At 38.1% G+C, this 17,232-nt stretch overlaps 1 protein-coding gene across 10 annotated transcripts; it reads left to right on the forward strand.

Moving 5' to 3' along the window:
- The first annotated feature begins 13,995 nt into the window (after window positions 1-13,995).
- Window positions 13,996-16,996, forward strand: LOC113282008. 10 transcript variants are annotated; one of them, XM_026530922.1, is made up of 4 exons: window positions 13,996-14,196; window positions 14,371-14,440; window positions 15,432-15,480; window positions 15,573-15,706. In XM_026530922.1, exons 1-4 carry the CDS (start codon window positions 14,135-14,137, stop codon window positions 15,650-15,652), a joined length of 261 nt encoding a protein of 86 aa, XP_026386707.1. In that variant the 5' UTR covers window positions 13,996-14,134; the 3' UTR covers window positions 15,653-15,706. The 10 variants fall into 10 exon arrangements, 2 of the variants coding, with proteins under 2 accessions (XP_026386707.1, XP_026386706.1); XR_003326485.1 differs by having other exon boundaries at window positions 13,998-14,196; window positions 14,366-14,440; XR_003326486.1 differs by having other exon boundaries at window positions 13,998-14,196; window positions 14,366-14,440; window positions 15,432-15,476.
- Window positions 16,997-17,232: the final 236 nt, after the last annotated feature.

Consider the following 17,232-nt stretch of genomic DNA (forward strand, 5'->3'; position numbering starts at 1 on the left):
GTGGGTTGATTTAGGCTGACTCAGGATTTTGTGTCTTCCTTTAGGGGGTAAAGAAGTTCTTAGATGGATATAATATTTCAATTAACTTGAAAATTGAACATTGAAACCCTAATTATGAATGCAAGTATTGCAATCATTTTCTGGACGAATTACAAATATGGTATGAAAAGGTAATTGTAAAAGAAACACGCTGGAGGAAATAGCACAGCATTTTTTTTTTTAAAGTGTGGAGGACGCTGGAAAGTGGTAGCACATCGTCTTAAGTATGGTAGGGTTTGAGCCATCGTGAGTGAATTGTTACGCCTTCCAGCTTGTCAGCGTTGATGAGCTTGCAGTAGCCGCCTAGGATAATATCTGCTACCAGGTATGGTTCATCCTCTCTTTCGGTGGGCGAGTCAGGTGGAGTGGTCATTTTCACTGTCATGCTCCCAACCTTGAATGTAGTCATCTTCGTCACCAGATCTCCAATTCCAAATGGGTTTGGGCGTGCAAATACTTGGACCTTGGCCTTATCGTCATTGATCGAGACAGCCTCTAAGCTCTTGATAAAATTTTTGAAGCGCCCGGCCTCTCATTCACATCTTCTAGCCGGGGTTGGTTTGTTGGTTGGAACCAGTCCCCAGGACTTGTCAGAGTGAGGAGTGATTGGCCGAAAAAAGGGTTGCATGGTGAGACTTACTTGAGCTCGGAACCTCTTAATGTATGTTGATGGGCTCTCTCCAGGAAGTTATGTCACGTTGGCAAGCTGCAGGTGCGGTAACAGACAGTCTTCAGGTCCGGACAGCTTGTTGGAGATTCTTTCGGGTATCGTAGCCGGTAGAGGACAAGCTCCCAGCGTTGCCTTGTTATCATGTATCCAAGAGCGTCCCAAGACCATGTCGTAATTGGGATGCTCTTTGACTATGTAGAATCTTTCTTGCGTCGAGGCATCACCCAATTTGACTTCAAGATCGATGTATCCATATGCATCTCCAAGTTCTCCCTCTGGATTCTTAATCACAGTTGGGCTACGAGTGGATTCTTGCTTTGAAATCCTTGCTGCCTTCAAGGTATTGACAGTGATGATGTTGAATTCAGAGACCGTATCAATCAATGTGCTGTCGAACTCAACATCCTTTAAACGAGCGACAGTTAGGAGTCCACAGTTTCCCTTGTTTATATCTTCCAGTAAAGACTGAGGTTTCGAGACCGCTTCCCTTTCTAGATACAAACGCCTGCCTGAGACAACGCGGTTGAGGGATGCAAATATGTCCTGACGCCGCGCCTTGGAGAAATATAAAATCTCGCACAAACGTTCCATCATAGATTGTACAGTCTTGTAAACAGAATCCCCGGAAATCATGCAGTTCCTGATAGGGAGAAGATCTCTATTAATACCTTCGTTTTCCAAGATGGAGTTCTCCTGCCTCTATCTTTTCTTTGAAGATTTGTTTCAGCCTGTTGCAGTCTTTGGTCGGATGATGGACAAACCTATGGTAGCGGAAGTACTTGGGGTCCTCTGTGTCTTTCTCAGTTGGCGGGCGTCTGATAGGAGGCAGCTTGACAGCATCGTCTTGAATCCATGCCTCCAAGAGTTCCATTACTTCACTCATGGGGAATGGGAAGCCTGCATCTTCGGTGTCTTATGCAAGAGTCTTGCATGTTCCTTTTTGAGACGAGGTCGTGTGTTCCGGAGCCGCACGCTTGGGTTGTCGTTCCGTTGCTGGATCTTTCCTTTTTCCTCCTTCACCTACCACGCTCGCAGAAGGACCAGTGTTATATTGCTTGTTCGTGAGACGCCTGCTTCCTCGACTCTCACGTGGATCTTCGTTTCGAACAACCCTGGTTATCTCTAGCAATGCTGGGGCAGTTGTGGCTGAACGCTTGGCAGCTTCATGGAGTTCGGAGAACGTCTGAAAGCCCCAGATTCTCCAGTGTAGTGCGGTATATGGGTATCATCCCGTTGATCCACAGTTCTACCAACTGACGTTCAGTGATGTTCGGATCATGACAATCTAGTGCTTGAGTTCTGAACCTCTTGACGAAGTCGTTCGGATGTTCGTTGTTCCGCTGAGAGACTCTACCCAGATCTGAAAAGGTGATTTGCTCGGATACGAAGAAGTACTTTTTATAGAAAGCGCTGACCATCTCGTCCCAATTGGATATGCTGTTAGGCGCGATGTTTTTGTACCAGGTGTACGCCTTCCCCGTAAGTGATTTCGAGAATTCTTTCAGACGGAGAACACGATTGTATTCATGCTCTCCCAAAGATTCTAAGAATCGATAGATGTGTTCATGAGCGTTACCAGTACCATCTTAGAGGGAGAACTGAGGAGAGGTGTTTACTCTTGGAAGAGTAATTCGTTGCACATCTTGAGGGTACGGCGGCTGCTGTTGGTGTGCCTCCATCATGTTTCCTTTGCCTTGGTTTTGGAGAAGTCGTTCCAGGTCTTCACGCGTGATGAAGTTGGATGGCCGGTCCATCTCCCTTGGGCGTTTAGGAGCAACACGAGCTTCTTCATTCATGTGGGTCTGAGTGGAAACGCCTGCTCTTGATGTATTGAAGGCATCCCTTGATGGCTCCAGGGTTTGTCGTGAGTCTTGTAGCAATCATTTAGTTAAGGTTTTAAGAAAAGTGAGTACCTCTTTCTAAGTTGCAGCCATATCCGTTTGAGTCTTAGCAAGAGCTTCCTGCCTCTCCATCAAGTCTGCGATGGTAATAGGAGATGGCCCTCCTCTTGTTCCTCCGGCTCCTCGTCCTGATGAAGGAGTGGAAGTTGTTGCTCTGGTGATTGCCGGAGGCGTTACACTTGAGGCGATGCCGGGATTCGCGACTGCTCTGGCTCTAGTGATAGGAGGCATTACGCTTACTGGGACTTCTCCTGCTCCGCTGGCGTTGGTGGTAGAAGAGACGAATCCACGAGATGTATTGACTACAGTAGATCCACTGACAGGTACATCAATATTGAGAGTGTTATCTGCACTAGCTCTGTCAGAAGTGATTGCTGATCCTGACCTAAGTTCTACCATCTTGAAACAGGTTGATGATTGAATTGAATCTAAGATCTACCCCTTCGAAATTGATGAAATTGAATCGGATTTTGAAGAAATTGACTTTACAACCGAGAGATTAACCTCCCGCTGTGGTCGCCAATTGTCTATGGGTGAAAATTATTTCTGTTGGTTTTGGTAATTTGGGGTGTGTGGATGAGAAATGAATCTAAACCCTAAACAAATGCACTGCACAAGAGTGCTTGTAATTCGATAAATCAATCTGTACAACTCTGTCCTAAACCAAGAAATGGTCGTTCCAGACTTGCTTCGGTCACAAAGTGAAGGAGATGGGGTTGATCTTAGGGTGGGAAGCGAAGAAGGTGTTGAGATTGTGGAGGTGTTGGCTGTGTATGACTAGTATCAGAAAGCTGAACTGGCTTGCAGAATGTAAGCTGTCAGTTCTGGTGTTTGGATACGGTTGTATCAACACTTGGTTTCTGTTGTCTCGTTCTCTTCTGGAAATAGGAAGGAGAACCTATTTATACAAGTCTTTAAGCCTAACCCACGTTTCTCATGGGAAGTGGAGGAAGTGGAGTGATGGAGTAGTGGAGTTGTGTGTTAGTGTCACACGATCAGTCTTGCCCACTTCTCCCATCATCACTAACCATCCATGTCTTCCTGACACGTTCTTGTGATGGAGCGTTGCACGCTGCACGCTGTAAACCGCCAGACCAATACCCCAGTATGTATCCCCCAGTTTGTGACATGATTAATGTCTCGAGTGCGTGGATCATGGGACCCACAGAAAGTAGCACGTGATGCTAGATTAAATAACTAAGTTATTTAGGAAGTCGATATTTATGAAATATCGTGTGCATTCTATGCATGTAATGCATCGAATATATTCAGCGTGCATGAAGCATCGTTGTTTTAAGGCTTAACGGAGTAAGTCGCGGATTAAGCATAGCATCACGTCAAACCATCTTCGAGTGATCGTTTGGAGGATGTATAGGTAAGCCCTGACTTGGCCGATTACTTTGTGTGGTAGAGTGGTGGACGGTGATCGTGGTGGTACCTCACTGGTCGCCTAACTCATGTCTTAGGCTGTCCGTCCAGGCTGGTGAAGTTGGACGGACGAGATGGCTTGCGACCCACATCTGCGACCGCCGGATTAGGGTTTAGGAGGTGCACGAACACCAACCTTTATCTTGGTCGAATTCAAGCAAGGGACACATTTTTGGCAGAGCCGATTGGGCATGCGTGTAGACGGCATGCTGGTGTAGGTGTCTGTACCTCACTGTCCCATGGAGATGCGATCTAAGCCACTCAATTTGTCTGGCAAAGTGGAGCGTCTGAGATTGATTTGCGACAGAAATCCCATGCCGCAAAGGAATTGAAGACCGCACGTCGTGCCTACTTCGGGGGCGCATTTCGAGACGATCAACCATGGTCGGTTTTGGCTGATCAGTCAGACGTGCAGTCGGCAGGCCAGTGTACACGTCCGTACCGCACTGTCCCGAGAAGATGTAATCTAAGCCACTCAATTTGTATGGAAAAGTTGAGTGGTCGAGATCGATTTGCTATTGAAAACACGCGGCCATGCCTAGTTTGGGCGCACAAATCGAGACGACCAACCATAGTTGGTCTTAACCGATTAGTCATGTATGTAGGCGGGCCAACGGTGATTGTGTTGACAGGCTTTGGGACCTTTGAATCTACATCTACACCCTCCGTCTATACCTGCGAAGATGGATGGTTGAGACTAATTTGCAACACATGTTATGTGCCGCAAACCCTAATTAGGGTTTCACGTCCACGCTGCTTTTGCCTGGACGAATTAGAAAGCCACGCTTCTCCTTTGGGGAGGCCGACCATGTGGGGCCTTTGTTGGTCCGGTGGTGAACGCGCCAATACCTGCCTGGTGTCTATGGGTCCGATCAAAGCCATCCAATCATGCCGGTGAAATTGGATGGTCGTGATCAATTTGGGACCTTTAGTGGAATTTCCTGCGAGCCTCAATTCTTCACGCTGACACAACTTCGGACAATCGTATATTGCAATATGGTCAGGTTAAGGAAGATTCGGTCATGCAGTTAGGAAGAAGGTCCGCCGCTGTACACTACGGCGCTTGTTCGACCGACTTTGGGCTGATCCACGTCGTCCAACCACGCCGGTGAAGTTGGACGGACGTGATGAACTTGAGACTTCCATACGCGGCCTTTGTTTGTACGATTCCTCCAAGCTGCTCCATACCAGTCTGGACATCCAACTTCAGGCTGGTGTTCCGTGGTAGATTGGGAGGCATGATAGGTATTCGACCGACCAGGGAATAAGTGGGCCCGCTGGTGGTCATTAATGTAGTAGCCTGCTCCTGCTGAGGATTGTCTAGGCTGGTTAAATCATACGTCCAACTTGCGTGGTCGTGATTGTTTCTGAGACTGATATGGTCAGTCCAGATTCAAATATACTTAATTGGTCTAGTATAACACGCCGAGAGTTGTATCCTGTACAGGTATTTCGTGCATGCCTCATTAGTGATACTTGGAGATTCGTGTTACTCTGCTGAGAGTAACACTCAGTCGTCATGTCGCACCAATAATGAGAGTTCAGTGGGAACAACACAGGAAATACAAGGCTGGTCATGATGCCATAAATTCATAGGGTACATGGGATTGTTGCTACATGCTCCATTCTAAGTAAATTAGCGAAGTGAAGAAGTATTCATCATTTTATCATTGGCTTTATCCTTTGCAGGATATCAGTATATAATTTTGGCTTTTATAATTTTAGCCTTAAATGAAAATCCACCATCAACACTCTCTAACTAGTTCATTTGAGTTAATTGAACTAGTTATGGTGAAGAAGAATATGGTTTATATGGAAGTGATCATATGGCTAGATACCACATGTATGAGTCTTAATTACCTAACTTGATTTGTGATTGAAATTCCTAAATATAACAGGTTAGAAGCAATTATCAAAGCCATGGATGCTGGTTTTTATTGTCAAAGAAACTTTTTCATACTCTTATGGTAACCATTTTTGGTGTAAATCCTTGTGGAAAAGTTTATTCTTCTTTCTAAGCATATCAAGTCTTGTTTATAAAAGTTTGTATCTTAGAAAAGATGATCACATATTGTGTATTGTTACCATGAGATATTTCTAAACTTTTTATTAACATGATCTCATGAGAGATTTTCAATGATTGGTTCTTAAATCATATCTCCTTGTAGGATTTCTAAGATCCATTATAAATCCTTCTCACTGGAGTAAGGTCGCTCTTGTTGTTCTTTCGGGAATGACATCAAATGAGGGAGAGTTCATTTGAACTTGTGCTTAATGGTAATATCTTGCGGGCTGTGCGGCTGTCGAATTTTTTAGGGGTTATCTTGTATTTTAAAACTCCTTGATGAATGCATTTAGCTTAGGCTTTATAATTGCATCTAAATTAAGTTGGTATGTATTTTTCTTTTAGTCTATGAAATGTCTCTTGTGGAAATTTCATTATGATTCCGTTCTTGTACCTTTGCCAATTTTATTGACAAAAAGGGGGAGAAATATTGTAGTTCACACTACAAATACATATGGTTTTCGGATCATTGTGTAATGGGGAGTGGTTTCCATAATCGAGATGAAGTATTGACTAAGGGGGAGTGATACATATCACCATAGTATTATTGTCAAAGTTGTGATGCAATGAAACTTTGATGCTGTGTAATAATACTATGATGGATCTTCAACAAGTACAGGATGAACACATGAAGAGTTGAAGAACCAAGGAAATCAAGATTGTCGTTTTTACTTTTAACAAGTACAAGCCATATGTAAAATGGTTTTGTCACTAAAATTGACAAAGGGGGAGATTGTTAGAGCACTGCTCGGTTGAACCCACTAGCGTTGGCATGTCAAGTTAGTTGTCAATTTTAGTTACCAAAATGCATTCTTGATTTAGCATACTAAAGATAGTTTCGGACTAGATTAGGTCTAAGAAGTTGAATCGAAGCTATTCTTAAAGGATGAAGATTGAAGATTGAAGACTATAAGAAGACATAAAAAAGTACTTCATCAAAGGTATTTGATTGATTTCATTTGGATTCTTGTTCTATTCTACCTTTCTAATCTATCAAGATATATGCTCACTATGTGGAACAATTCCGATGACGGTAAATGTACATTTATGTATATATACTTGAGGTTATTTGATTCATGACTTTGGTGATAATAACCTTTATCCGTATAAAGGATCTCATGTTATAGTGAATGAGCTTGCAAATCCAATGATCCAAGAATCACTCAATTCCGAGTTATAACGACAAAATTATGAGACTTAAGTTCATTAGTAGGAAACATTCCATGGGCCTTGGAGTGGTCCGCGAACTTGGGCCTAATACGTGACTAAAAGGGATTTTTGGTCAAGTTGGTGATGTTTCCTTATCTAGGAAAGTTATCTATTGGTCCAAACACTTTTGATTACCATATTAAAGTGTTTGTGATTCCTGCCTAAGTTAAAATGTGATTTATTCACATAAATATAATTTTTGCTAAATAAGTTATTTATTTAATTATTTTGGCAAGAGTTTTAACTTAGGAAAGACTCCCACATTTAGGAGAGTCTTGTAAAAGGAAAATAGCTTTGCTTAAATTTCAAGCTATTGTTCATTACAAATAAGGAGTTCGTGAGTTTACAAGTTTTTTCATCCCTTTGGAAAATTGGCGTAAGCTCTGCAGGTTGTTTTCCACGTCTTCCGTTCTTCGTGAACGAGAGTGAGATAAAAGTATTTGTATTAGGGATCACAAAGCCAAGTTGGATTTAATCTTCATGATTGATCATACAACTTGTAATCTAGGTTTTTCACCTCTTGTCTTTTCTAAGGTTTTCTCTTATGATATAAAACCATTCAAGAGTTGTTGATCATAAACCCTAGGTTTTGATAGATTTAAGTTTCCGATCGTATACCAATACTTGTTAGTCGAAATCAGAGACTAGAAAGAAAAACTTCTTTTGAGGCATCTCGTAAAAATCCTTGAGAAATTTTAAACAGGATATCTCTAGATTTATTCTAGTTGCTCTTGTGGTAGATTTATTAGGGTTTTCTTAACTTGGAAATTGATCTTTCGAATCACCCAAGTTTACTTACGGAAATCAGGTTCACGGACTCCTTGTGTGTACGCATACTGATTGTAAGTTAAAACCCTAATCTACAAGTTTGTTTTGTTATTACTTTTACCTAGTAATTGTTTTTATCAAAATAAACACAAGATTTCCAAAACCTTGATTCACATCTAAAGGGAAATCAAACTGGTGTTTTGTGCAAACAAAATATCAAACCGTATCGATCGTTGTGGTGTATCTTCTAAAGAGAACTTTGGGTTCTGCTAAGATATTTGTGTGAAGAGTTCCTAAAGAGAATCGTTATTCTGCTAGGAGTTCTACAAGTGCTGAAGAAGGTATTGCATCTAGTCCGAATAGGTAGTAGGAATTTGGTGTAACAGCTTATTATCAGTGCGTGTTTATTCTGGACTAGGTCCTGGGATTTTTCTGCATTTGCGTTTTCCTCGTTGACAAAATCTGGTGTCTGTGTTATTTCTTTTCCGCATTATATTTTATTTATATAATTGAAATAATACAGGTTGTACGTCAATCATAGTTGTTAAATCTGATCTTGTTTGTTGGATAAGACTTGATTGATCTTGAACAATTGATTTTGTTATTTTCACATTGTTAGACCAGTCTGGACTAACCCTATTTCAAATGGACACTGTGTTGAAATATTCTTTTAGTGATTGTTGCTTAAAGAGGTTTATACACGGTGGATATTGAATAGGTTGTGATTAAAACAAAATACTTTGTTTCAAGAGCTTCACACTAAAATCAGGTTTACGGACTTGTTTCTGTTTAACTTTGATTGTGTTGAAATAGAGATATTAAACTCTTTGATATACTTTACTCTAGATTAAGTCTGACTGTATAGTTGATTCTCTAGAAAGTATATTGGAGTTTGTCTATTCAGATTTCCAAACGAAATATTGGGTGGTGTTGTTAGACCCCCGCTTTTTCATTTAGCACTAACAACAGTCTAAAGATCCCTGTCGAAACTTCGATCTAGTTTGAGTGAATCTTATATTAGAAGAGAAGATTCTCAAGCATAAACAAACTAGGTGCAATCATAGTTCAACCATCGTTAGTCAATCAAATCAATCGAAAACACAAGATAAACCGCAATTATCTAGTTTCCCACCAACGGTACTTGTAGAGCTTCTCAATCCCAAAGAAGGCTTTAAACTGAGCGGCCGTAAGAGATTTCGCCTAATTAGGTTACTCTACTCTCCGAATAGGCGGCTACACCAGTAACAACACAACCGAGGAAGTTTGCTGTCACGAAGGATTAGTTTGTTAGAAATGCAAACTTCAAGTATTTATAGACAATGAAGTTTGGACACCAAGGAATTTCCAAAACCGAAAATATTTTCAAATATATTCAATATATTCCAAATTCGGTTTCCATAATTCCTGGAAATGCTCTGTCCAAAATAATGACCGAAAATCTCTTTGGAAAATCTCAACTAGTAAATGCACATTGCTAATTCTCATTTTCCTAAAATAAAATTAACAACCTTAATTAACATATTCTTAACTTATTTATATTTCGATCCTGGGATTTTCTTCCTGTAGCTATTAAGGAATAACTTTGAACAATAAAAGATAAACATTACTGCACGTGTTCAAAGTATGCCGACATCCTTACTTTGTAAGTACTCTTTCATACTTACAACCTTGAAACCGATTTGCCACACTTCCAAACAAGTTTAGAATTTGTTCATATGACTTTCAAGAACTATGCGACTGATTAAGAAACACTCAATCACAAATCATGGGTTTAACGGTTCTACCAAAACAAGTTTCGGTTCTACCTCCATGTGAGTATTGTGCATAGTCACACTAGCTTTCCAAAATTCGGTTGACTAGGTACTAGGATAGGTTCCCCACATATATATGGTATCTAACTCATATGTGTTACACATGTCCATAGGATCGGTTCCCCTTTTCCTAAAAACGTGTTGCACATGTCCATAGGATCGGTTCCCCTTTCTGCTACAAACTTGTTGCACCTCATACAAGGATCGATTCCCCTTTTTGATGTGTTACACCTCTTCATAGGATCGGTTCCCCTTTACCCAGATTCGGTTCAACAAATCACAAACTCGATCATACCATCTCAGGTGATTACTTAAGATCGGTTTCACTAATAAAAAAGACATACCAATGTGTAAGTCAGGCCTTTGTGAATAGTTTAACCAAGAACACAAACAAGTCGTGAGCGGTTATACTAAATCACACATATTGGATGTTCACAAGATATGCAATGAATAACAATCCCAATAACGCATGGCGATTTCCTTTTCGATTCATAAACAAGTTTATGAACTTACTTCCTTAAAACACATGTAAAACATTGTTTCCTAGGATGAAATCCTCACCTCATACCCATACATAATCACAATAGCATTTAAACAATTATGTCGATGTCTTATCTACAAAGTTTTATGGTTAAGCAATAAACTTCATATTGTATTCCTTAATACTATGTCTCTCTAGAGTGTTCATGCTTCGTAGTTTCGTTTTCAATATGCACGACTTGAAAGATATGTTAGGGAATGAAACAGTTCAAGTCAAATATCACTAATCTCAAGTGGAAGGATGATGTTGTCGTTGTAGCTTCTTACTTCTTCAAGTCTTCGCAATACTTGTAATGTATCAGATCCTAATACTTTCAAGCTAACCTATACGAAGTTGACTCTAGTACATAATCAAACGACTCTTAAATGAGTTTTGATTCACTAAAATATGACAACCAAACTTGACATACTAACGCTTGGTGGGTTCAACCGAGCTATGCTCTAACAATCTCCCCCTTTTCAATTTTAGTGACAAAACTCTTACAATCATATGGATAAACAAATTACAAGAATTCATTACACATACGCTTGATTCCCGAATTCAACAATACAATAACCTCCATTCATTCAATCCTTAAATACCGTTGTTGACATTATAATAACAAAGCTAATAGTCCCCCTAAAGGTGAGATAGGTAGATTTCATCAATCCACACGTCTTTGTTATACCAATCAATATGATATGTTACTCCCCATTAGTCTATGCTTTAACTCTTTCGTTAGATAAACGTTTAAGCACAAATGTTCTTTTCCTTAGTGATACCAATCAATATAAAATAAATACCAGTATCACTTGTTCACTCCATATATTTCTCCCCCTTTTTGTCACAAAATGACAAAGAAACGAAAAAATAAAGGACAACACGAAAAGAATCTTACAAATCTCAAAATAGACTTGCAAACCTATAGAGTTAAGCACGAGGGTTCCACACACCATTTTTGATAACCAATATCAAAACCGAAACTACAAAGTAATTTGTTTTGATATGTTATCAAGGAAACAATTGCCCGAAGCAATTTCCCAATTTAGTTTAGCAAACCAAAAATCAACTAAGCGCCTTAGTTCCTTTGCTAACCGATTGTACAAATACAATCGCTTCATTCGATAAGACCAAAATAAAGATAATTGTATTTCTCTCATCAGGTTTTAATTATCCATATAACTTAGACCTTTCAATTTTAAACAAGACAAGTACTAGGTTAGTTAACTAGCATTTCTTGTTAAGGCATTCGATTAGACTTGAATAACCGAAACCTCCACTTTGATAAGTTTAACTAAGATAAACTTAGCTTCTCTTATCCGGAATCGAGTTGGACTAAAGAATCCATCCCGTAAACCTTTTCGTTAAGCCATAAATAATTCATACAGACCAAATAAATCAACTTGCAAAATTATTCACCTCAACCGGAAGCAATTGAATCAACATAAGCATTAGAACACCGCAATTGCACCGAAATTTTGTAAGCCTAAACAATTGATACCACACAATAAAGCAAGATAACAATAGTTTTTCTTAACCGGTAACAATTGAATCACACACACATCCATACACACATCATGGAATAAAACATCAATTGTACCGAAATTTTGTTAAGCAAAAGCAAAATATATATGAAATAAAAATCAGGCTTTTCTTAAACAGGAAAACAATTAACTAACAACATTGTTACCTCAAATTTCGCATCCACTTCTCCAATATGTTTGCATCTTCTTCCAGGGAGAATTGATATCGAAATATCATTGTGTTGTCATCCTTATGCAAAACAAAAGAATAACAACAACCAACCTTTACCAGAGAAAGGTTGAAAACCGGTTTTTAACTATTGCAAGCAAAAGTTGAAAACCGTCGAAACACATATGCTTTTATGCTAAACCAAAACCGATTTAAAATATTGTGACTTTTTCACATATTGTTTCTACCAGAACTCCTCATGATCCTTTGATAAAGCCTACCAACATGGGCTAGAACTTAATCCCGCTAAATCAAAAAGTCACCCAAACCATAAGGGTTCACAACATTATGAGATCGAATATCAAGGTAATAAAACTGAAATAAAACAACCCATAAACATCCATCGCAATAATAAAGCATTCAAGCACGGGCTATGTAAATCAAAAACCATCACAAGAAAAATTATAAATCAAATAATTTTATTTATAATAGACTTAATACAATCACTGACAGAAATCAAAAATTGATGTCTATTTTTCTGCAGATCTTTCAAAGATCATCTTCAATTTACTCAAACTTTTCAGGATCTTCATCAATATCATCTCGACTGATATCTCGGATTCTGCACACAATACCTTGATTATGTTCACAGGCTAATGCATTAACCTTTCGATTAATATTTCGAGCAAACTCCCTGTCACAGATTCCAAGTTTAATCAGCTTTCTTTGGTTACGGATAACAGTTCTTAGTAGTGTTGCCTGTCTATGATGAGTTTCAATAGTACAGAGGAGGACTTGACGAAGATTTATAATATCAATCTTAGGATCAAGACTGTTTTGTACAAGGAGATTAGTGACATCTTCCTTTTCATTTTCTATATCTTCAACACCAGATTTCTTGAAGGTATCATCAAGATGAACAGTCTCCTTAGAAGTCATTCCACTCAAGGCTTTTAGAAGTCTTTCTTGAGATCTGGTTTGAGAATACATCTTTTAGCATAAGTTCTCAGATACGTTGAGTACATATACTAGAAATACCTTTAACACATACCAAACATAGATATCATCCTTAAATAAATAATTCTGACAAGATTGGAAAAGATTTTCGCATCTTATGTGTTATTGGAACACAACATTCTCCAAAAAGAGATTATCTTCAAGATCGCCATCAAGAGATACTTCAAACACTTACACTTATCCCTTCTGAATATTTTTCAACATGTTTGGAAAATCTTTCCAACATCTTTCGAAATCCAAAACTTGGGCAGGCTAGTATATGAATCTCTTTTCAGACGATTGTTCACTAGGAATTGGAGTCGGATCCAAAACATGTTTCTTGAGTTTCAGACTCATTCTTTTCTGATTAGTAACCTAACTCGCAATCAATTTATTAGTCATAGACTTTTTCTTTGATTTTCGAAAAGACTTTCGAGACCAATTTCCATTGACCTTTTCTGAGATATTATTCTCATTATATTGACATACGTTAACTGAGTTCTTAATAAGTTTAGCTTTGCTTTTCTTATTTTGAATCATATATTATAGGTTGGATCGCACCAAACACAGATTGTTAGTTCTTTTCGTGTTTTCCTGCTCTGATACCAATTGAAAAGGTGAGGATACCCAAATATACCTCAAGCTAAAACTTTTCACTACAAAATTACTGAGTTTTAGTCACGACCCAATTGCCACGGAGTTAAATATCCATGGCTATATGTTACATTTTGCCATGTTAAACAGGTAACTGTGGTAAATAGGTCTCTCATTTGCCACGACATGATATCAACTTGCCACGCGTCTAGCCTTACACGTTATAAGCCTGCCAGATATCTTCTACTCACGACAGAGTGGGTCGTGGGTATAGCGGGCCTCTTGCTTCGGGTCAACAAATACTGCCGTAGCAATTGTTTGCTGTGAAATTCTCTTAAAACCCAAAGTCGTAACTAGTAAACCTGCAGAAGACCACGATCTCGACCTGATGATAACTCCCCAGTTCTTCCCACCTCCCTCAACTATCCTCTTTCTTCGATTATGGATGCTATAAAAACAATCGATACCTTGAAACCGTATACACAGAGAAGATTATACTTCAGGTAAGATGGGATTTGTAAAATTAGATCTTCTTATTTTGATTTTCTGAAACTAGGGTTTTTTAAGTAGTAATTATTTATGTAGGAATCAACCTAATTGCATATCGATTTCAATTATTTTACATTGATCTAGAATTTATCTTCTTTAATTTGGATTATTTTATGATATTAGGTCAGATTTGGAAGAAGGAAATCATCAATTTCATTATCCTCTGCAGGACATCATCAATTTTATCTGCACAAGCTGGTAAGAAGTTTAATTTCTTGTTCCTTGGTTTCCTGCTGCAATTGTCATCCATTTTTAGTTTCTTTTAGATCAAAGTTCGATTTTTGTTTTGAAATTCCAGCTAATGTTCTTGCTTTATAACATCAAATATACTAGGTTTTTGAAATTTCTAATTCAAGTGTAATTGCAAAACCCAGTATGCATGTCTTTCTAGGTTAGTCAAATACTATTTTTGGTTATTCGCAGAGAATGTTGTTTTTTCAGTAAGAGATGTGCATCTGGATGTGTAGTAAGTCTCCATTTTAATGAACCCAGTTATTTGAGGGTAGGTTGTTGGCTTAAATATCACGAGTTTATGAAAATTGCTTTTCTGTTTGGTATTCTCACTCTAAAAAGAAAGGAAAAACCATGGACAAGTGCACTACTTGCGGGTCTTCAAGGTGGAAGATAGTGAGACCTAATACTCCTTCTAATATACTCCGCCACTTCCCATTAAAAGGATTCAGCCTTTGTTTATGTCTTCCAAAACTTCAAAGGACATGAGATGGCATAAAGAACGGCGAACTGATACTTATGATCCAAGTAGTCCAGTGAACCATATTTATGTGTACTTGAGACCCTTGATTGAAGAACTTAAAGAGCTATAGGAAGGAGGAGTTGATACTTAAAGAGATTCTTTTAGATCCAAATTTAGATTTTTGTTTTAAAATTCCAGTTAATGTTAATCCGAGTCTATGAATTACAAAATACTTTTCATCTTGAATGCATATTTGGTGAAAAAATCTCAGTTTTGGTCACTACTTGTATAGCACAGTCCCTTTATTTTCCCTTCTTTATTATCTTAGGAGTTAAGGACATTATCAATATGGTTAACTGACCCCTATTTTCTTTTGTCAATGGATTTTTCGTTCTTTTTATGCACATTTTTCTGCTTTATGATCAAATGATTGGATCTTTTAATAACCATGAATGTCTAATCTCCTCGGACCACATGATTGTTTGTGGTTTATAGGTACACATAGTGCTATATAGAAATAGGAATACCAATGGATACCATGTAGGTAAATTACGGTAAAGTTGCATCACCGTAAGATTACAGACTTTATTCATAGTTTTGAGTAATTTATATGTCGCTTTTATCTTTTTGTTGCAGTTTGTCATCTGAATATCTACTTGATGTCTCCAATTTGCGAACTCCACATTGTTATTAATAGCTTTATTGTATTCTATTAGTGCTTCCTTCTTTAGTTATAACTATCTGCGCAATTCCAAGACTTTTCAAAATAATGAATTTGGCCGCTTAACAGGGAGGTAGTCAATTGAGATTTTTATAGACTTTCATAGACTTTTTATTTGAGTGACTCCTGGAGATTCACTGAAAATATAGAAATTTTTAGTGATTCTCTGAGAATATATTAGAAAGTCTTTGTGACTCGTAGAGACAAAAAATTGAGATTCATAAAGAGTCTTTGTGATTTGTAAAGGAAAAAAAATAAAAAATATATAAATAAAAAATTCAAAACATCTATTACTTTATTATGCACGCTATAATCTTAATAAAAGTACCATGAATACCTGGTAAAATATGTGTTTATTGTCAAAATAAAATCTCACTGCTTTCCCATGCCTTTGTTTTCATTCTCTTTATTCTACTCATCTCACTTTTTATTTTCTATGCTATCTCGCCACTGGTTTACTGTGCAAATGACCCATTACTTTCATCAGCTCAAACAAAAAATGAGAAAAAAAATTTGGTCCTACTTGCAAAAACAAATATCCCCCCATGTTTCCAAGTCTCCTGAAATATCACCTCTTGGAAAGAGATTTCATTCATGCCTATTTTCATCAAAAAGTGTCTCCAAATCTCTGAAAACAACAAATCGATGACTTTCAATTCTCAATCGAATAACATGTGTGTTGTAGTGACTCTTATGAAATCCTAATCCAATAACATGGAGTTTCAGAGGATTTAAATGACTTAAAAAGAAAGTCTCCAACCAATAAGCAAAGATATTAAGAGACTCTCCAGAAATCTTTATGGACTAGCATTAGATTTCAGAACTCTCCGAAAGTCATTTGAAATCTCGTTTGACTAACCCCGTAAATGTGTAAAATTGGGGTTCTACAAAAGCACCAAAATGGTTTTCATGGAAAGATCTTGATGCATAGTCTTTAGAAAGACAAGATTTAAACAGAAATTATTTTTTGTTTTTTCCGACTATTCGCAACCGCTACATCGAGATGGGGTATATGGGTTGTGGAAGGCATGAAGTAACTATTTTATTTATAGACTTTTTTTTGGGGGGAATTTTTCTTTTGTTAATGTGAGTTTATGATTTAGTTTAAGTTCGTGCTAATCGTCTTCAGGTATTTGTGATATTATTCACATGTAAAGGTGTCAAAAAATTCAATCCCTGGGAGTATGAAAACAATCTTTTGGATGCTTTAGCGTTATTAAATTCAGTCCTAATTGGGAATGTTGTTCTGCAAAAACAAATTGTAATAATGCAACAGATATGCTTGCAAAGTACAGCAGAGAAGGTATAAAATCACGGGCCATTTACAAAATGGTCATATTTTTTATAATTCAGTTACAAATGATCCTACTTTTGTAAATTGGTTACAAATTGATCCTACTTGGTCCGACATAACAGTTTTTCAAAATATACGGGGTTAGTTGTCCCCAAAATACCTCGCTCTTAACTCAAGCAAATGTTAACCACAGTTAACCCATCGCTGACGTGGTGGACACCTCGCTGACGTGGCAACAATTTTGTAACCAGATCCTAGCAGACTGGCTCAGGCTGACCAGT

This window comes from Papaver somniferum, chromosome 5 (genome assembly GCF_003573695.1).
Source record: "Papaver somniferum cultivar HN1 chromosome 5, ASM357369v1, whole genome shotgun sequence".
NCBI lineage: Eukaryota > Viridiplantae > Streptophyta > Magnoliopsida > Ranunculales > Papaveraceae > Papaver > Papaver somniferum.

Coding starts and splice junctions, on each gene's coding strand:
- LOC113282008 (XM_026530921.1), top strand. CDS start 14,135: ATGGATGCTATAAAAACAATCGATACCTTGAAACCGTATACACAGAGA. Junction 14,197..14,370: donor CAGAGAAGATTATACTTCAG/GTAAGATGGGAT, acceptor ATATTAGGTCAG/ATTTGGAAGAAGGAAATCAT. Junction 14,441..16,786: donor AATTTTATCTGCACAAGCTG/GTAAGAAGTTTA, acceptor AATCGTCTTCAG/GTATTTGTGATATTATTCAC.